The sequence below is a fragment of the Gopherus flavomarginatus genome, chromosome 1 (genome assembly GCF_025201925.1).
Source record: "Gopherus flavomarginatus isolate rGopFla2 chromosome 1, rGopFla2.mat.asm, whole genome shotgun sequence".
Lineage (NCBI taxonomy): Eukaryota > Metazoa > Chordata > Testudines > Testudinidae > Gopherus > Gopherus flavomarginatus.
In genome coordinates, this window is record NC_066617.1 from 332653143 (window position 1) to 332673036 (window position 19894).

Genomic DNA, 19894 nt, shown 5'->3' on the forward strand with positions numbered 1-19894 from the left:
TTTGGAGCATTTCCGTCAAGTATAGAAGTGTTAGAAAGTAACGGTTCTGTGCGCGGGGCCTGGCAGCGGTCTAGGTAACTAACTTTCTAGAGCTTTTTAGTACCCAGGAGAAACACAGTAGCACCCCCATTCCCCTTGATTTTAACTTTTCTTTTTTTTTTAATAATCTGATGAAAGGTTTTCCTTTCGGGATTTTTTTTAACTGAGCCATGACTCAAGGCTCTCTGGATCCTTCTGCGCAGTTTAAGTTTTTACTACTTGACAGCAATGCTACTACCGCAAAGCGTAAGTAACACTGTCCTGCCTGTGTCTGGGTAGTAATAACAACATGCCTACTAGGTTTATTCACGGTTTTTGTTTCTGCATATTCAGCCTACGGGAAAAAAAACACAAGACGATTTTCTTTGACCATAATCACACGTTGATTTCTGGATTGTTACTATGTTGTTTGGTTTTGCTGAGCGTGATGTGTTTATTTAAAAGTGCTGATACAAATATGCTGCCTGTTGATTATATTTTGTAACATTTCAATATCGGTTTATGTGTATGTGCTATAGTAGTAGAAGTAAGTATTTACTTTATAGATTCTATAGATATACTACATGTGCATATGTATATAGCAACAGATGTATAGCTCCATCTCTGATTGTTCCTCACTGAAGATGTGATTAGGCCCAGATTTACTCTTGAATATAAACAAACTCTAAAAATGTATCCATCCTATACGTCTCTGAATGCATGCAAAGTCAATTCAGAGAGCAGGCACAGAGAGATGCCAGTGCAACTGTGCACCAGAATGGTGTTGCAATTGTCTTTATTGCCTTATAACACAGTGCCAGGCACGCTCTGCCAATCATAGTATGAACTGATGAGGACAAGTAAATATGAAAAGATGTAAAAAGAGAAAGGAAGGGAAACTACTTTATTTTTAAAATGTTGCTCTGTTCAGAATAAGCATCAGCTGACCTGACACTAATTGCCCTGGCTCAGCAGTTTGCCTCCTGCTGAGATAAGCACCTAACAAGGGTGATACCCAGAAACCTATCATGCAAGGGGATTCATAAAAGCATGTGGATATAATGAAATGGTAAATTAAGCATTCTTTGGACAATGTTAGAACAAGTTACATACATAATATACTAAGTCATGTTTAATTTTATGTAGCGGTACCACATCGTTGGTATTATCTCGGGAATGATATTATCTTTTGTCTTTTATTCCCTCTCCCCTTCATTTTATTTACCAGAGCTATTGCCAAAGTTCAGACAGAAGACTATATTTATTTTGTTAAATAAGTTTAGCACTAAGATACTGTTTAGTTCCTTTTTAATCTTGTAGTGGTGGAAAATTCTTCAGCCAACTGGGTATTTCTTTTAACTTCTTAAAAGGCACAGCAATATGCGATAACATGTGTCTCAGCTGCCTTTGGCTTATCTTCTTTCAGTTATATCGTAATATTACCTTGAAGGGCATAAATGTGTTGGATTTTTTCCCTATGCTGAAATACATTTATTTGGGAAAAAACCCTATAATGTGAGCATCCATAATAATAGCAAAAGATTGAAAGGTACTTTAATACATACCAACTCCTTTGCTTACACTGACAACAATCTTTGGTCTAACTTATGAAAAAGCTGCAACTGATGAACATTCAATAGTTCAAAATCCCAAAATAAAATACTTGAATAATAATTTTAGTTGAATAAAATAATCTTTCGAATCCCCAGAAAGATTAGTGGTTCAATTAGGCAATGCTTGCTAATGCACGACTTAAATAGTAGGAATTTTTCTTTAGGCAGAACCCTTACTCCCTGAAGAACAAGATTGAAGTGTTACCTGTAATCTTGACAGCATGTACAGCTTACAATAAAATGTAATTGAGAGGAGCAAGTATTGTTCAGAAAAGGTAAAATAGCATGCAGTATAGAATAATAGGCACATGCAATAGGCACATGCAAATATTTTCTTCTGGTGAAAATACGTCTGAAAGGGTTTAGAACATGGTCACTCAAAAAAATTCTCTCTTTAATTTCTATCCAAAATTGTATCAATCACAGTCACTGTTAACTTCTTTGAAACCCCCCTCCCACAAACCTTTCACATTCTTCCCAGGGTCTCTGCAAGCCATTAATGAGAAGGGGAGGAGGTGCTTTTAACTCAGAACTCGAATGGGGCTGTACATCCTTCGTAACTTTCTGGATTATGCAGTTTTCAGATCTAGGAGACTGGTACTATATGGGCATCTGACAGATGCGTCTCATTCATGCTTCAGCCATTCTAAAAGTAGATTTAGTTTAATTTAAACTCCAAAGTGTTTCTGCAGTGGCCTGCTCACTGCCCATTGTTCTACATCTTTAAAATATAATAATTTGCCAGTAAAATGCTCTGCATTTACAAATAGCAATCTAAAATGGCAATAAAACATTTTCTGGGTTTTTCCACTGAGAGTGGTGAACAGCACAGATTTGTTTTGTGATTAAACAGAAGGGTGTAGCAGATGCGGATTAATGGGCTCCCTTCCTGAGGTCCTTCTGCCTTTCTTTTACTCAGGGAAAACTCTCACTGCAGTTAGTGGGAGTTTTGCCTAACTAAGGAAGTCAGGAGTAGGCTCAGAACTAGTAAAACATTTAAGGTAATAAATAGTAATGGCAGGAGAGTGATTTGTTGCCACACTTAGATTTTTTTTTACAAACCTTTACAAATATAATAGATCCAAACGTTGTAGTATTCCTTCTATATGCAACTGATGTACTGTTCTCATAAAGGATTTAATATTAAAACCTTAACATTTTCAATGAGTTTGCAAGGTAAATTTAAAGGAAATATTGTGTTTACAACCCCTCCCTAAGAAAGGAAGAAAGTTTAGTTCAAAAACTTTTGCTCTTTGTGTACAATTTATAGCCATTTCTTTCCAACTAAACTGAAAAGTGTATTGACTCTCTCTTTTTCAGTTTAACTTGAAGACATCTGATCATAAATATAATAAAGATGACAGGAAAAATTCTTAATATTGTGACACACCTGAAACCTTGTGTAATTTCATATCTGTGAACCACTTATACTAAATTAAAAATGCTATATTCAACCAGTGGTTAAAACTACAATGGATAGTGACTGAAGTGTCTGGTAATTTAACTAAAATGGGATGTTAATTTCATTTTTCAAAGTTCTTTTCTCATTTACGTGCCATTTTCTCTCAAACACGTGTATAGAGAGATCAATGTAACAATCTAAAACAAACAGGAGATAAAGATAACAAAAAAGATATAACTAGGAATAATAGAATGAAAGAAAATTTAGATTTTATTTCAGGAAAATTCCTGACTGTGACATCTATTAGGTTTCAAAGTAATCTTCCACAGGATGTTGTAGAAGCCTCATCTTTTGATATATTTAAAATGTGATTTAACAAAGTATTACATATACACCCATTCTCTCTTTTTGGTGAGAATCCTGCACTGTCAGTGAATAATGGCCTTATGATTGTTTAATGTTTCTAATTTTGAAGACCCGTATCAATTTTAAAGATGTTTCCATTGAAAGTGATGAGGAATTTTGCTCAATTATGGATGTAGCAATATAACTCTCTACTAATATATTTAATTAACTAAATGGTTCTGTGTATACAACATGGGGATAACATTTTGAGATTCTACAATTTACATATACACACAGTTATACATAAAATTATTAGTCATGCTCCTTCACACACAATTTATGTGATGTGCTGTCATGACATCTTCAAAAAGTATGGCTAGAAGTGATAATTATCAATGAGTTATCTTTTCTCTCCTAAATAATAAACGTGATAAAAGATCAGTCATAATTATAAGACCCTACTTGAATCGCGGGATGATCTTCAAATATTGCAGCTGAGTTGCACACAAGACATGGAAAAATCTCAGAAAAATAATAATGGACCTTTATTAATAGCAGTAATTTGGAAAAGTCAGAGAAGACCAATTGTTTAAGAAAAATTTGCTGGAACAATATAAGCACTCAAGTATTATGTTATGCCTGCTAATTTTATTGAGAACCAGATATATTGCTACAACTATATTACATTCAGTAAAAAAAAGTGACTGTTACAATATAAAATTCAGAAGACTACAAGTCTTAAAACAACTGCTGTAGAAATCGAGTCCAGTAACTTTAGCCTTTTACATTTTACATACACTGAATGTTAGTACAGTACTAATTGCATACTCTAAATATACACAAAATCATGGACTGTGCAAAATAAGCTAATTAAAATCAAAATTGCAGTGGAAGCGTAACATTGCAGGATCCGCAATCTCACAAATGAAGTAGGACCTCATATATATATAAAAAAATTTCTCTTTCTCTCTCATTTTACACACATGCACCCACCCTCCCAACTACCCACACACACATACATTTGATCTCATACCATTTTGTAGTACGAAAACTTGTTTCTCAGACAGCCATAATGTTTGGACAGTGTAAGGATGGAATTTTCTGAATATTTTTAAACTGGTATGGCCAAGTCTTCTCTCTTTATTCATGCCATTGCTTCCGTTAGACTAAATATATATTACCATCCCATTGATTTTTAAACCAAATTCCTCATTGATTTTTAAGCAGAACTCCATATTTTTCAATGGCATGATATGGCCCAAAGGAATTACTGTTGAGACCTTTGCAGTTATTGTTTCACCAGTATTTTACGAGCATGTTATCTTACTCTGCTCAGAGCAGGTCAAGATAACCAGTAGCAAAGATGAGTGTCTCCACCAACATTGCTATCACTGACAAAGCTACACAGACAAAGCTAGGAAACTGATGAGAGATTTAGGTTCCGATTTGCAGGGGTGATGACTGACCCCAAGTCAATGGAGATGCCAGTGTGCAGCACCTTTGGAAATCAGGCTTCTAACACATTTTTATTTCTGTAATTTATACATTATGGAGGCACAGGTTACAGCTGCATAGTTAAGACTGAATTGAGTTTTACACTTAAAGCAGGTATTCAACTGCTTTGTTATGTTTAAAGATTATTCTGTATCCTCCCCACACTACAGCACTTTTTCTTTAAGTACTGAATACATTTTCTGATAACATACATGGAAATCCATTAATTAGTTTATGAGTTAATTTTTAAAGGTGTCCTTTAAGAAATTTAGCATTCTGTCAGACCATTTTTTGTCCCCGATAATCTCAGTCCAGGCATTGTCTATCTTAAAAAAATGTTTAATAACACTGATACAATAGGAAAGTATAGAAAATAAATTGTTTAGGATTACTGGTAATTTTCCCCTGTACTCGGTGTAGATGAAAGTTTCTTTTTCACCAGAGACTGAATAATATAATTCTCCTTCAGCGAAACTCACTAAAAAAAGAGTATTTTCAAAATGGCCACCATCTCCTATTGTTCTGGACAGGATTGAGACCACAGGTGGCCCTCAGCAAAGATGACAAATCACTCCCATTCACCAGGTCCTCACAGTTCTCTTTTCTGCTTCCTGACAGCATAGGGGCCATCAACTTTCATTAGGATAGCTTGGTGTCACTTTTATTGGGATCAATGGGACGCAGTGGCCATCTTTACTAAAGATGGCCTGTGGACTCAGACTCATTGAGAACACTGAGTGATGGAAACCATTTTGAAACAGGGTAATTCTGAGTGAGTTTCTGTAAAGGAGAAGATTTAATGAGTCAGTCTCTGCTGTAGAGAAACATAGGGATAAAATGACCCATCATCCTAAACACTAATCTTCCAAAACTACCTATTTCACTAGGTTTACTCAAGAGAGAGAGCAGGGAAGGGAAATTTTTGTGTGCACGCAGAGGAATGTGAAATACAGGAAGAAGGAGGTAATCTGATTTAAGGTTGATAGTACATATTTTCAAATCATTAGAAATATCAAACTCTAATTTTACTGTTCACATATAACCATTTTAATAATTAAAAAACCTCAGACAAAATACATGAAAATGGAGCTATTATTGAGAGTACATTAATTTAGCACAAAAATGTACAAGGTTAATTATCTTCTCAAAAATTAACACTCCCCTTAATTAAAAATATCCTCAAAACAAGTATTATAAACCCAGGAAATTAAAAGCTAAGATTAAATTTAGAAGAAATGTAAACATGTTAAAGTACAGAAATGTATAGTTAAGATACTCAAATACCCTTAGTTCTGCCTTGAAAGAAAATATTTTTTTAAAAAATCTAATGTCTTTAAAAAAATCAGTTTAGTTTAATCACATAGTGCATAGTGTCACTATTACTAATAATGTATTAGAAAAGGAACTTGATAAGCTAAAAGGGTTAGTGAAAAAATTGTTAGCACTCTAAGATTTTCTTAAACTATAAAATAATAACTGCACATTGTTACTAATGTGTATGAAAAAATAATATCCTGAAAAACCAAGCACTTAATTTCTTTGTATTAAAATAGATAGCATGGTAATTGGAATTGCATAGCTAAAATTGAATATACTGTATTTTAACTGAATATCTGAAAGATATAGTAGAATCTATAATATAGTACAATTCATAAACATAGTTTTTGAGGGGAGGAAAGGGGAATGAGATATTTTCATTTCTGAAAAAAACAATGGTCTGAATAGAATCAGAAATAGAATGTAATTTAACTAACAAGTATTCACGTGCACTACTGTATTCCTTACAGAAAATCAAGTGGTGCATTTTACATATGATTACAATGCTTCCAAGAAAATCAGTTTCTGCAATGAAACAAGATGTTAATGTCTAGATAATTGTGTACAGAAGCTGTTAGACATGTTACAGTTTGTCATGAGGACTGTTACACATATTTTGAAAAAACAGGGCTTTGCAAAATATTGGACACTACAGCTACAAATCCCTGTAAACTAAATACAGGCAGTCCTCGGATTTACAACACAATTGGTTCCTTACAATTGCGTCATAAGTTGGAATGTCGTAACTTGGAACTGCAGTCTACTCCATTGTGAGACCGAGCATTGTAAACTCAAAACCTATAGTTGCAAGCTGAATCAGGATGTCAATGTAGAAGCGTCGTAAGCCATTTGTCATAACCTGAACGTTGTAAAGTCAGTAAATAGAATAGCATTTGACTGTGGTAACCACTTTGCTAATTGAGAAGTGAACAGCGCACACATATATAGTATGTATGTAGTTTCTTCTTTGTGCTAAGGAGTGAAGATTTAAGAGTATTTTCTTTGTAGATGATCTGTTTCCATCACACTAAAACTTTAATTTAGCCATTTTAATATCAGCATCTTGAGGATTTAAAAACCAAACCAAGGGCTAGATACCCAAGCTAATCTGAACATATGCTGAGGGTCTTATATGTACAAATTACTTTACTGGGATCCCAGCTGGTGAGTAGGAGGAAGAGAGAAGCAATATGACACGGTATTTTGAAGTTAGCCTTATTGACTGCCCTTTACACTTTTTCAGAGGGTTGTTGACATGTAAAACACAAACATGGCCTGAAGTATCAGAGTCTACTAGGCTAGTGAGCTGCACTACGTTCATGCAGAAGCAAAACAAAAATAATGGCTTCTATTTTCAAAAGTGAGTAATGATTTTGGGTGCTTCTATTTTTGGTGCCCAACTTGAGACAAGGGGTTTGATTCTGAGAAAGTGTTCAGTACCTGCCCTCTGAAAATCAGTCCCTTTAAAGTGTCTAAAGTGGGCACCCAGAAACAGAGACTCTCAAAATCACTAGACACTTTTGAAAGTTTAAACTAACAGTTTTTCTCACTAAGAATAAGGCCATGAGAAATTTCTCTGCTAAATGATAACTTTATATAGCAAAAGCCTGGGTTCCAACATGATGTTGTTTGGCAAAATAACCGTATTGAAGCACCAATTCCCAATGGGAACCAACTGACAGGATACTGGAGAAAGTATCATTCATTTATTCTATTCATCTCATGGTTTCTAATATTGCATTCCACATATTTGAACTCACAGGCTCAGGGTTTAACTGATCGCCATATTTGCGGTCGGGAAGAAATTTTCCTCCAGGGCAGATTGGCTGAGGCCTTGGAAGTTTTTCGCCTTCCTCTGCAGCATGGGGCACGGGTCACTTGCTGGAGGATTCTCTGCAGCTTGAGGTCTTCAAACCACAATTTGAGGGCTTCAATAACTCAGACATAGGTTAGGGGTTTGTTACAGGAGTGGATGGGTGAGATTCTGTGGCCTGCTTTGTGCAGGAGGTCAGACTAGATGATCATAATGGTCCCTTCTGACCTTGAAGTCTATGAGTCTATACATTTCTTTTATCAAGTGTTCCTTTCTGATAAAATATAAACAAACTGAACTATTACTTGATTTTCAAGAGAACATGCTTATTTTCAATGTAAACATTCACATTCATAATTACAGAATTAGGCTGTAAGCTCTTCGGGGCAGGGACAATTTTTTTGTTCGGTATTTATACAGCACCTAGCACAATGAGATCCTGGACCATGACCAGGACTATATTATATTAATTATTATTATTATTCATCTAATAATGTCAGCCAAACTTTGTGTAACTTGGCAGTTTTATCTCACTAACAACAACAGTATTAATATTCAATTAAGATTTTCTAAAAATAGGCAAGAACAATTAGCTGTCTGATCAGCATATCTGAGATGGGGGAAGTAACAAAAACGAGCAGGCTAGTACTTGATATTTAAATCCTTCTATTAGAGATTACAGGTCTGAGTCTCTGCCGCCTACCACCCTGCGGTTGACACTTACACAGTACAAATTAGGTGTAAGACACTAGCAAATCAGAATTCTCTATTCACTGCATAGGCACCGGCTTCCTCCAGGCCCAGGGGGTACTCACCCCCTGCTCCGCCCTAGGCCTTGCCCCCACTCAACTCCTTCCCCCAAGCCCCCAGCCCTGCCCTACGTCTTCCTGCCCCACCTCTTTCCACCCAGTTCCTCCCCCAAGTGCATCCCCCCCGCTCCTCTGCCCGCCCCTCCAGCATTTCCTGCATACCACGGAACATCTGATCTGCAGCAGGCAGGAGGTGCTGGGAAAGAGGGGGAGGAGTTGATTGGCAGGGCCGCTGGTGGACAGAAGGCTCTGGGGTGGGGAGCTGGCTGCCGGTGAGTGCTAAGCTCCCACTAATTTTTTTTTATGGGTGCTCAAGCCCTGGAGCACCCACAGAGTCAGCGCCTATGATTCAGTGACACTGATGGTCACATTTTACACAGGTCTATGCAATTCTAAACACACACACATATACATGCAATATTCTGTAATAGAAAATATACACCCCAATATATATAGATATTTTAATACATCATATGACATGAAACATAATAGTCAAGTATTTATTTGGGGATTTATATAATTATCTACTTCTCTATTTTCTTTTAATAACACTGCTATAATGTTCTTATTGTAGGTTAGAGATCTGAAACAATGGGTGACTGGAGCTTTCTGGGGAGACTATTAGAGAATGCACAAGAGCACTCCACGGTTATTGGCAAAGTTTGGCTGACGGTACTGTTTATCTTCAGGATACTGGTGCTGGGGGCTGCTGCTGAGGAAGTTTGGGGAGATGAACAATCGGACTTTACATGCAACACACAGCAACCTGGTTGTGAAAATGTCTGCTATGACAAAGCCTTCCCCATTTCCCACATCCGCTTCTGGGTGCTGCAGATCATCTTTGTCTCTACGCCAACCCTCATCTACCTGGGCCATGTGCTGCACATTGTGCGCATGGAGGAGAAGAAGAAAGAGGAAGAGTTAAAAAAGAAGGGAAGCAGCAGGGACAGCAACCACCAGGGGGGAGCAGCAGCAGCAGGTGGCCAAGGGGATAGCAACAACAGCAGCACCAATAAGGAGCCACCCCCAAAGAAGGAGAAGCCAGCAATCCGTGATGAGCGGGGTAAAATACGCATCAGTGGTGCCTTGCTCCGCACCTATGTCTTCAATATCATTTTCAAAACTCTGTTTGAGATAGGCTTCATTGTGGGCCAGTATTTCCTGTATGGCTTTGAGCTGAAGCCACTCTACCGTTGCAGCCGTTGGCCTTGCCCGAACATTGTGGACTGCTTCATTTCACGGCCCACTGAGAAGACCATTTTCATCATCTTCATGCTGGTGGTGGCATGTGTCTCGCTGCTGCTCAACATGCTTGAGATGTACCACCTTGGATGGAGGAAGCTTAAGCAAGGTGTGACCAACCAATACCACTCTGATCCAATCCCCATTGCACCAGCTACCATTGCAAGGGACTCCAAACCTGTTACTCTGCCTCTGCCATCTCCAGCAGTGATCCCTAGTGTCACGTCTGCTCTCCCGGATTCCCGTGCCATCACTCCACTGCTCTCTTCATGGACTGTGCCACCTTACTATGCTGAAGCCACTGCTAGGGCACAACCAGCCACCACAACTTCCCTGGCTGGCTACCCCAGGGATCCTTCATTCTCTGAGGAGCGACACAATACTGCCATTCCCATTCCAACCTCCACTCCAATCCCAACTCTATCCCCTATCCCAACACCTATGCAAGCCATCACCCCTTACTTCAATGGCAGCAGCCAGGCCTTAGCTGTCAAGCAGAACTGGACCAATCTGGCAGTCGAGCAGCAGAAGAAGCCGCCAGCCTCCAGCTCAGCTGCCTCCTCTCCCCCTAGCAGCATCAGACAACAATCTCCAAAGCAAGAGTTGGCCAGTGAGCAACCACTGCCATCACCACCTCTTTTGCCACCTGTAGCAGCAGTCAATAGCAGCAGCAGCACCAGCCTGAGCAGAGGAAGCAGCAGCAAGTGGGATGTAGAAGGTGAAGAGGAGGCCACGAAGGAGTGGCCAGTGTCAGCTGCCTGCACTACAGTAGAAATGCATGAGCCGCCTCTGCTCATAGACACACGGCGCTTAAGCAGGGCTAGTAAGTCAAGCAGCAGTAGAGCCAGGTCAGATGACTTAGCTGTGTAGCATGGTCCCTAGCACTGGGAGAAGCAAATGATGAAAGCAAAGTGTGATGGGGAGCTGCATGGGGATGAGGCTATGCCCCAGCACAGGGGGTGAGGGAGGCCGGGGTTCCAAACTTTGAAGCTTGCTGTTCTTGCACTCTGTGAGTTGTAGTGGGGATAAATATCTACATTTTCTAGTAGGTCAGGGGTGGCCAAAGTGCAGCCCGTGGACCAAGGGACCAATCCCCCTGTCATTGACATCAATGACAGACACCCCAATGGCAGCCATATGAAGGGCTTGCACAGATGACAGGTAGTGGCACTGGCAGTGGTGGCAGCTAGCCATGTGCCTTCATATGGAAGCTCTTCCAAGAACAATGTTAATACTCGTAGCCCTCACCTTCACTCTCACTCATCTTATAAGCACTTCATGAGCAGAGGCCTTAACTTCTTTCCTTCCTCTGAAACCCCATGCAGACCTGTTTAACCACCTCCTTGAAAATGAGGATGGCATATTGCCTGCTGGCACCTATCATCTCTGTGGACCAACCTGCCATATTAAACATCAGGGTGACAACAGTCTCTTCCATTTAATGCGAAGTAGGGCAGCCTTTGCACTCATGGCAAATTGCCAGTACGACCCTGTTGGCTGGGCAAAGTTTGGATAACCCCTGTAGTAGCTTTTATCATTCTGAGCTTCATCTTTGTATTATTATAATAACTTTTTTACTCTTGACCCATAAGGAAATGTTCAATTTGACTTTCTGTCCGGTGTTTGCCAACTGCAACCACACAATGTTTTTAAACCCATGTATTCCTTTGAATATGTTTGGTTATATTTTGAGATGACTTCTGAAATTGCTTAGAGGAGGACAGGAAACTAAACCACACACCTCATAAAATATTACACAGAATAATTGTAATCCAGAAAGAGTATGGTTTCAGTACACTGTGACCCCTTATGTTGCTCATAAACAAAACAATAGGTTAAAGCAGGGTACTGCATTTTAGACTATTAGATACATGCTTTTATCAGCTTACGGTAGTTGGGAAAATGCTTAATAGAAGTAAAACTAGAGTGCATATCTTTAAAGTATTTGAGCAATTTTAGAATAAATTTTAATCTGTAGTTTTAAATTACTTGACAGTGTACTTATACATTTTAGTTTGATCTTTGATCTCACAGGAAAAATTAAGGGGAAACCAAAGAAAAGTCCAAAGCAATACTGTTTCCTGCTGTGTTCTTTAAGTGATTAGCCCTGTCCTACAACAATCTGTAATGTCTTACAAACCAATAAACAGCAGACATAGAATATACTGTACTGCAAAAAAAGACGACTAAAATATCATGGCAACATTTTAGGGGCCTCGGGGCCTATTCTGATTCCACAGAAGTCAATGGCAGAATTCCTATTGACTTCCACAGAAGCAGGATTGGCCCTCTCATCTTGAAGTCGTTATTCAATCAAAACTCCACTGCAAGTCAAACGAAGTTTTGGGTGCAACAAGGAATGTAGGATTGAGCCCATTTCCCTTAAAACAGAGAAGAAAAGTGATGGGTATTTTTCTAAGGAGTCAGCTTTCCTTAAAAGAGACTCACTCTTTCATTCCCATTGTAACAAATACTCTCACATAAGTCAGTCAGAAGTTTGAACTCCTGATAAAGTTGGAGAGAGCTGAGTGTACAAAATGCAGAATCAGACCCAACTTTTGTTCTTGTGGATGACAAGATCATTTCAATTAGTTGAAGTCCAGCACTATTTCTCTGGCTGCCATAAAACTGAACTTGTATTTAGCTGTGACATTCTGAGTACCTGTTCAAGACCTGAAGAAGAGCTCTGTGTAAGCTCTTTTTCATCAACCTTAGTTGGTCCAATAAAAGATATTACCTCACTCTCCTTGTCTCTCTAATATTCTGGGACCAACATGCTATAACAACACTGCAAACGTAAAGCTGAACTGCCATAATTAAAATAGCGTAGCTAAGTTCACTTAAATAACCTTTACATGTTCAAAGTGTGTTGGCCTGGTCATGTAGTGCTTACTTAGGGAACTGGTCTCAACTTTGCCTATGTAGCTAAAGGCTACAAGTGCAACTGATGATATATGTTTTCCTAAATGTTTTGATTTTATTAAACAATTAACAATATTTTCCATCAATACAGACTAAAATGTTATACTTTTAATATTTCCTGAACAGACTCAAAATTATTTCTGAATAACCATGGAGCAGGGTTTGGGTTCTGTCTTGAGACCCTTATACAAGTTGTCTCATTGACTTCAGTTGACCTACGTGTGTGAGAAAGGGTTGTGAGATGCAGCTCTAGTCTGCTAATAGTCTTGGGGCGGACACTGCATATATAATAAAGTCAATATGCATTTGTTAATATGCTGATTAACAGGTAAAACCAGATAGCAACTATTTAGTAGTCGAGTTTAAGACATCTTCTCATTAGCTGTTTTAAGACACTAAAAACAGAAAAACATACAAGCTAAAAGAATTGTGCTCTCAGCTACACCCATGCAACACCACTGAAACTACCACAAAGTTGCTAGGGTTATATTAAATGTACATAAGGATAGAATTTAGCCCTCAAAATTTTTAGATCTACTAACATAGCAGTTTCTGAATGTCAGGTCATTATATTGCTGAAGTAACAACGCGCATCTCTATATTTTAATGACTTATTAGAGAACTGCATCAAAATTCATAGGACCGAATTCTGCTTTCATTTACACTAATGTGAAGAGTAAGTATCTCCAGCTGTATATTGATATAACTAAGGCCTTGGGTCAAAAAGGCATTTTGAGTACATGCTTTGCTGGAGCAAGGCCATAGAGCAGAATATGACCCCCTGTTACATATTGTCACTACTCCTGCAATCCTTACTCAGGCAAAAACCCCATGGAGTGAGCCCATACTATATATAAAAATCTAAGAGGAGAGCTTGTTATAACTTGCTTAAAATCAACTGATTTTTAATCTACCATTTTCAGATTAACATGTGTGCCCAGAGTTCAAAGAGTTTTGTGGTATGTGGCATTTTCAGGTATAGTAAAGACTGGACAGCTGTCCTTTCACAAGACCCATTTATTTCAGTTATACAGGGTAGGTGTGGGGAAGGAGAATTGCAACTCTAACCATGCTCCCTGGGAGAAACCTGATCTAATAGTCTCCATTCCAGATCAACAGTAGTTTGAAAAAATAGATAAAACAAAACAAAGCAAAACTACAACTCACAGGTTGTGTTTCCAACACTGGCTTCTTTAAGTTCTACCAAAACAACTATAAAAGCTCAAGCTTCTTGGTTAACCACACTTTAATTTAGAGTGTTATAAGCTATTTCTTAATTTCAGTCATGATAACTGATCTTGCAGAGACAAAACTTCAATTGATTTCAGTGGACATTTTGTCTCTTTGAAGGCTGCAGGATCAGAAGGGAGAAACAAATTTCTTTGAAAATATCATTGGTGGGGCAAATACTGAGAGCTTTACTCATGAAAATTGCCATTTAAATCAATGGGAGTCTACTAAGTAAAGAATATAAAATAAACTCAGGATTTGTCCTGGTGGGCATAATATTTTAATATGCTTAGTGGGCCTGATCCAAAGCCCACTGAAGTCAATGGAAAGATTTCCATTAAGTTCAGGGAGCTTTGGATAACACCCCATAATGCTATTGGATCTGATTCCTGCACTTCTTACTTAGGCAAATCTCCTGTTGAAGTTATAGAGTTTGCCTTAAGTAAGGAGCACTGATATAAGCTATAGGGGATAGGCTAGTTAAGGGTTTTTTCAGTACGTGGAAAGTGATTAGTTTATGCCAAAAGGTATACATTTAAATCTTGAAAACATTTGTTTGAAGACTATGTTTTTGAATAAATATTTAAAGATTCAATTTATACCTTAAATAAATTGTTCTCTAAAACTGCTGTAAACACCAAGTAGTAACAAATGTTGTGAAATGGAACTGCATCTGTGGATGGAAATATTTGTAAGGTTTCCAGATAATTTTGTCTGCCGTACTTTGTTTAATTTATCTCAAAAGTGAAAATGGTAGCAGATGTTACTGTAGATGGACCTGATCCTGCAGCCCTTACTCAAGCCTCAATCCTGGAAATCTTACACATCTATTTAACTTTAAGTAGGTGTGTAGATCATTGTAGGATTGGAACACGAATAAGGGCTACAGAATAGCGATTGATGTTGTTTTAAAGTTGAAGGAAGTACTCATCTTCACTGTGTGGATAGATGGGTGGTGGGAGGGATGATTACAGGTGATATTTAAAAGATAAAAGGAAATGCTAAAGTATGCAAAAGATAAAAACAGAAAATATCACGCTTTGAACAAGTTATCAGGTATATAATGTCCTATTTTCTGCAGTAATTCAAGAAATTTGACATTTATTTCCCTCCCCCCAAAAACACCTCTAGATTTCATTAGTATGTTTGTCACAATATTTTCACAGCTGCATGTGTAGCAAAAATACAGACATTTTATAAAATTTATTAGCACATAAATACATTGTTTTTTGGCCATCAGAATATTTATATTGTTTTCTGTAGCTAGGCCTGTACAGTTAGTGCCGCTATCTGTTAATACCAAAGAAATGAAGCATAGATGATTTATAACCTCACAGTTCTTTTCTTTACATTTTGATTCAGTGAAAACAGTCTGACAGAACTTCCTGGTAACTCACCCTTAATTAAAATTTGAATATTCTTGGTATGAAAATCTAACTCATGATTTTTCATAAAGAAAAAGAAAAAAGTGATCTTTAAAATCCTGAGCTTTCCCAGCATTGGTCTATTGCTTCTTGCAAACATGTTACAGGCACTGAAAAGACAATATGGGCCAAACCCACCTCTGGTGTTACAGTAGAAGTCAACTGGTATGCAAAGATTAAGTTAATGGCCCTATCCCAGGGATTAATTTGGCCCAATATGTTTGCCATCCAGTAAAGGCACTCATCACTAAGTGCACTGATATACTGTAATGCTTCATATTATTTTCTTGTCTGAATACCTAATAGGATCAGTAAAAAATTAAAACAATCCTTTAAAAAATAATATTTCAGTCTTTTTTCCAGTTAGGTCTGGGGTGAGTTGCTCAGCTGATATAAATTGTCATAGTTCTATTGACTTTAATTAAGCTATGGCAGTTTACACAAGCTGAGTATCTAGACCCTTGTTTTATTTATTAAATTCCTTAGTAGAGCTGAATTAAACAGGCTGTTCTTTCCCCCAACTAAATGCATTTGTTTTATTTTACTCTGATTTTCCTTGCAAAATGTGTGCTCTGTTTGTAACTTTGGTTTCCTGAAGTTTACATTAAATTTTTGATTTCAGAATTGTACATTTGGACTGAATACACTGTTTTTGGAAGTTTACATTGGTATAATACAAATTAAAGCAATGACCGTGCCAATGTGTTAATCTTAAAATGAAATGTCTTAATATAAACATATAACTCTTCAGTTGTAAGGCAATATCATTAAAAAGAATTCATTTCGTATTGAGAATTCTTACTGGTAATCTACACTATCAGTTTCCTACATAGGTTTAAAGTACAGGAGCTTGCTATATGGTATACAGGGAGCATACTGTTATGGAAGAAAAATAAACTTTTCATCATGAACTGAATTATCACAGAATGAAATGTATGTTTTACTATTATCTATTTACTTTGTATATGTGTTTAGGATGTTTAATGGCAAAAATTAGCAGTGACATCAGTTCTCTGTGTCAGAAATTGACAGTATGGCTTGAAGTCCCACACAAAACAATACTTGTGGCAAAACACTGCACTGTTACATTGTGGAGGATGTTGTAAAAGATAAATGTTTTGTTTTCCAGATAAAAACAAGGGTATGGGCCTTCAAAAACGCTGTCATGTGAGCGATCTTTATTCACGCAAGTAGTAGTGTAGAAGGCAACGAGATTATTTGCTTAAGTAAGAAAATACTCATGTGAAAAGTAACTTGCAGGCTTGGGCCCTACATTTGTTTTAATATGCTAAGCTAATTTCTGAGGTTTCAGCACTTAAAAAGATATGGAACAAATGTGGACATATTTTAAGATGCGGAATATATTCCTATTTCCAGTTTTCTCACACTTAAAAGGTTGTGTTGCATAAGAAAGCTTACTCAGAGGTTTCTTGTTGTTGAAAGGCTATCTGTCTTTTACATTACAGAACCTCACAACAAACGAACTTTTTCTGGAAAGTCAGGGACTTTTGATAACATTAAAAGCAGCAAACTGTTTCAAGTGGTGTCTTTGAAGAAGTGCCTTATGTACTCAATTCTGTAAGAATAACTTGATGTAAATGTCAATTTACTTCAAATGTTTACAAAACTGTTACTGAATAAACTTTTTGTACCATAAGAGCGTCCCTTTTAGATTAAATTTACAGTGATGTGTAGATCACTAAAAATATTAAAATGCAAGGGGACCAAACTAAATTAGATAACTTCCATTGTTCAGTTAATCCGCGTTCTTTTAACATTCAGTCTTATTGAGCTGACTGAATAAGATCTGTCTGAAAATTGAAGGCCTAATCCTCCAAACTATCCACATGCAGCTCTCCCACTGACTTCAATGGAAGTTCTCATTGCAGAGGGGAAGCTAGGGATTCAATCCTGATCTTACTGCGGTCTAGGGTCACCAAATAGCAAATGTGAAAAATCAGGATAGGGGGTGGGGGGTAATAGGAGCCCATATTAAAAAAAAGCCCCAAATAGCGGGACTGTCCCTACAAAATCAGGACATCTGGTCACCCTACTGCAGTCAGAGGCAGTTTTCCCATTGACTTAAGTGGGTTCAGGATTTCACCCTAGGTTTTGACTGTGACACATGCATGAGTCACAATTCCTCCCATACTTTATCTTTGCTCCTAGGAGTAGTAAGCTATGGGTGGCCATCCTCATCCTTCCCAGCTACTTTAAATGGGGAGTGCAGCCAAGTCTCTGCCCATTTCCTGCTCATTCCCAACCCCTCTGCAGACAGCAAGTAGGCCTGCTTAGGCCTATGTGCTCATATGCAAGGTCCCAATAATTCAAGCAAAGGTGTAAGGGCATTTTATTCTCTGTGTGAAAGAGTAATCTCAGTCACAGTTTAAGTAATGTAATCCAGGCATGTATTTAAAACATGGTGTTTTAGCAGCAAATTATCCAAGTGGTGCTTTTTCCTGAGCACCAGTAAATCAAGTTTCCAGAAGAACAACTTTCAAAAGAGTAGCAAAATGGGCAAGAGTGACAGCTGTTAGAAAAGTTAGAGAGTTCGCTTATTTTTATTTTTTTTTAGTTTTTTTCCCCTATCAATTTATATAGAGTAAAAGGTCCAAATTCTGCTTGCCTGAATCAAATAACCTGTCCCATTGATTTTAGTAAGACAATTCACATGAGTAAGATGGGATGAATTTAGTCCAAAGTATCATTTACATGACTGAAAGAATGCCTAGTCTATTGGTATTCCCAAAGTCACAGAGTTGCTTCTTTACTTAAATGCCAAACATACCTGCTTTTTGAAGACTAAGCAGCTGATCCTGCAATCGTTACTAAAACAATACTGACAGGAGAAATCCCATAAGGTCTACAATGAGACTATTCATGTTAGCAGAAGGGTTTGTAGGCCTTATGCTCTAATTTCTATTTAAAATATAGATTCATATGGGCACCCAGCATCTTATATTAGCCTACATTTGTACAAACACACCAATGTCAGTGGCATGAAGTATACATGTGGCTACAAGCCCCACTGAAAAGCAAGCTGAATCCACATTCTGGTGTGTAACTACATGTGCCAGTGAAAGACTTTAGCAGCAGGGAGAGAGCAGCTCCCCACTACTGGAGCCTTTGACTACTGGGAAGAAAACCTCTGGCAGAGAGAAGGCAGTGGAGAAATGCCTCTGCCAGAGTCTTTCCTGGCTGTGGGGAAAGGCTCCAGCAGTAGAGAACTGGTGGAGACTTTCCCTCTTGTCTCCCCACTGCCGGAGTCTTTCTCTGGGTTGAGAAAGTGCTCCAGTCTTTCCCCACTGCCTCCTCCCTGCCAGAGCCTTTCCTCACTGCTGGAGTCTTTTCCGATAGTAGGGGAAGTTCCAGCAGCAGAGAGGAAGCAGGAAACTACAATGCTGGAAATGTCAGTATAGATAGGGAGCCATGGCTTGGGCAAGTAGAGCGCCTGTAGGGTACATACTCACATATAACCCATACTCTCCAGGCCTGTCTTTCCTCTACTTGCTTAAGTCATGCCTCACCTGCTACAGGACTTCTTATGCCCGTGCTGAGGGAGTTACAAGGGTATGTACATTACACGCTCCCAAAAACAGCATGCAGTGTAGATGAACCCTTACAAGTTAGTTGCTTGAGCAATTTGAACAAGACCAAAGGACAGTGAGTGGAGGAGAAGCAACTCTGTCTTGCCTATCCTGACTAAAGCAACAATATAATAATGCATCCTACACAGCATGAATTTCTGGACCTTCAGTTTGTTGATCTTTGAGGTTTATTAGTTCTCCCAGGATTTTTCCTGGGGAGGAGGTTGAGTGAATGGTTGAGGTATTAGGACATTCTTGATCTTGCTGGAGAATGTTTAACACTTATCCGTGCAAAGGTACACTTTCAACAGGTCAAAATAAATACATTTTTTAAATGTTGCCCTTAAAGAAGTCAATATGAAGGGAATTAAAAATGGGTGAGGGAAAGTGATCTTAGACCTTGTGCTGTATTTTGCCTTCTGATCCATGCACAGCCCACAGATGCAGAAAGTATATTGGGTATAACTGAAACCAACATTTACAGAGACATTAACCAGGACTCTTCAAAAGTTGTAGATTTTTATTTTTTTTTAATTTAGACCAAGTATACACTAGAAACTTTTGCAGGTATAGATGTTAATTTAGAGGTGTAGATTTTTTTAAAAAATGACACTTCTATACCAGCATGCTCCTTAGTTTAGATGCAGTTATACCAGGGGTCGGCAACCTCTGGCACAC

General features: G+C 38.1%; 1 protein-coding gene across 1 annotated transcript; it reads left to right on the forward strand.

Moving 5' to 3' along the window:
* Positions 1–215: 215 nt before the first annotated feature.
* Positions 216–10925, forward strand: GJA3 (gap junction protein alpha 3). The gene is made up of 2 exons (XM_050937257.1): positions 216–285; positions 9386–10925. Exon 2 carries the CDS (start codon positions 9403–9405, stop codon positions 10921–10923), a length of 1521 nt encoding a protein of 506 aa, XP_050793214.1. The 5' UTR covers positions 216–285; positions 9386–9402; the 3' UTR covers positions 10924–10925.
* Positions 10926–19894: the final 8969 nt, after the last annotated feature.

Bases quoted from the DNA above. Each gene is read 5' to 3' on its own strand.
- GJA3 (XM_050937257.1), top strand. From the start codon at position 9,403: ATGGGTGACTGGAGCTTTCTGGGGAGACTATTAGAGAATGCACAAGAG.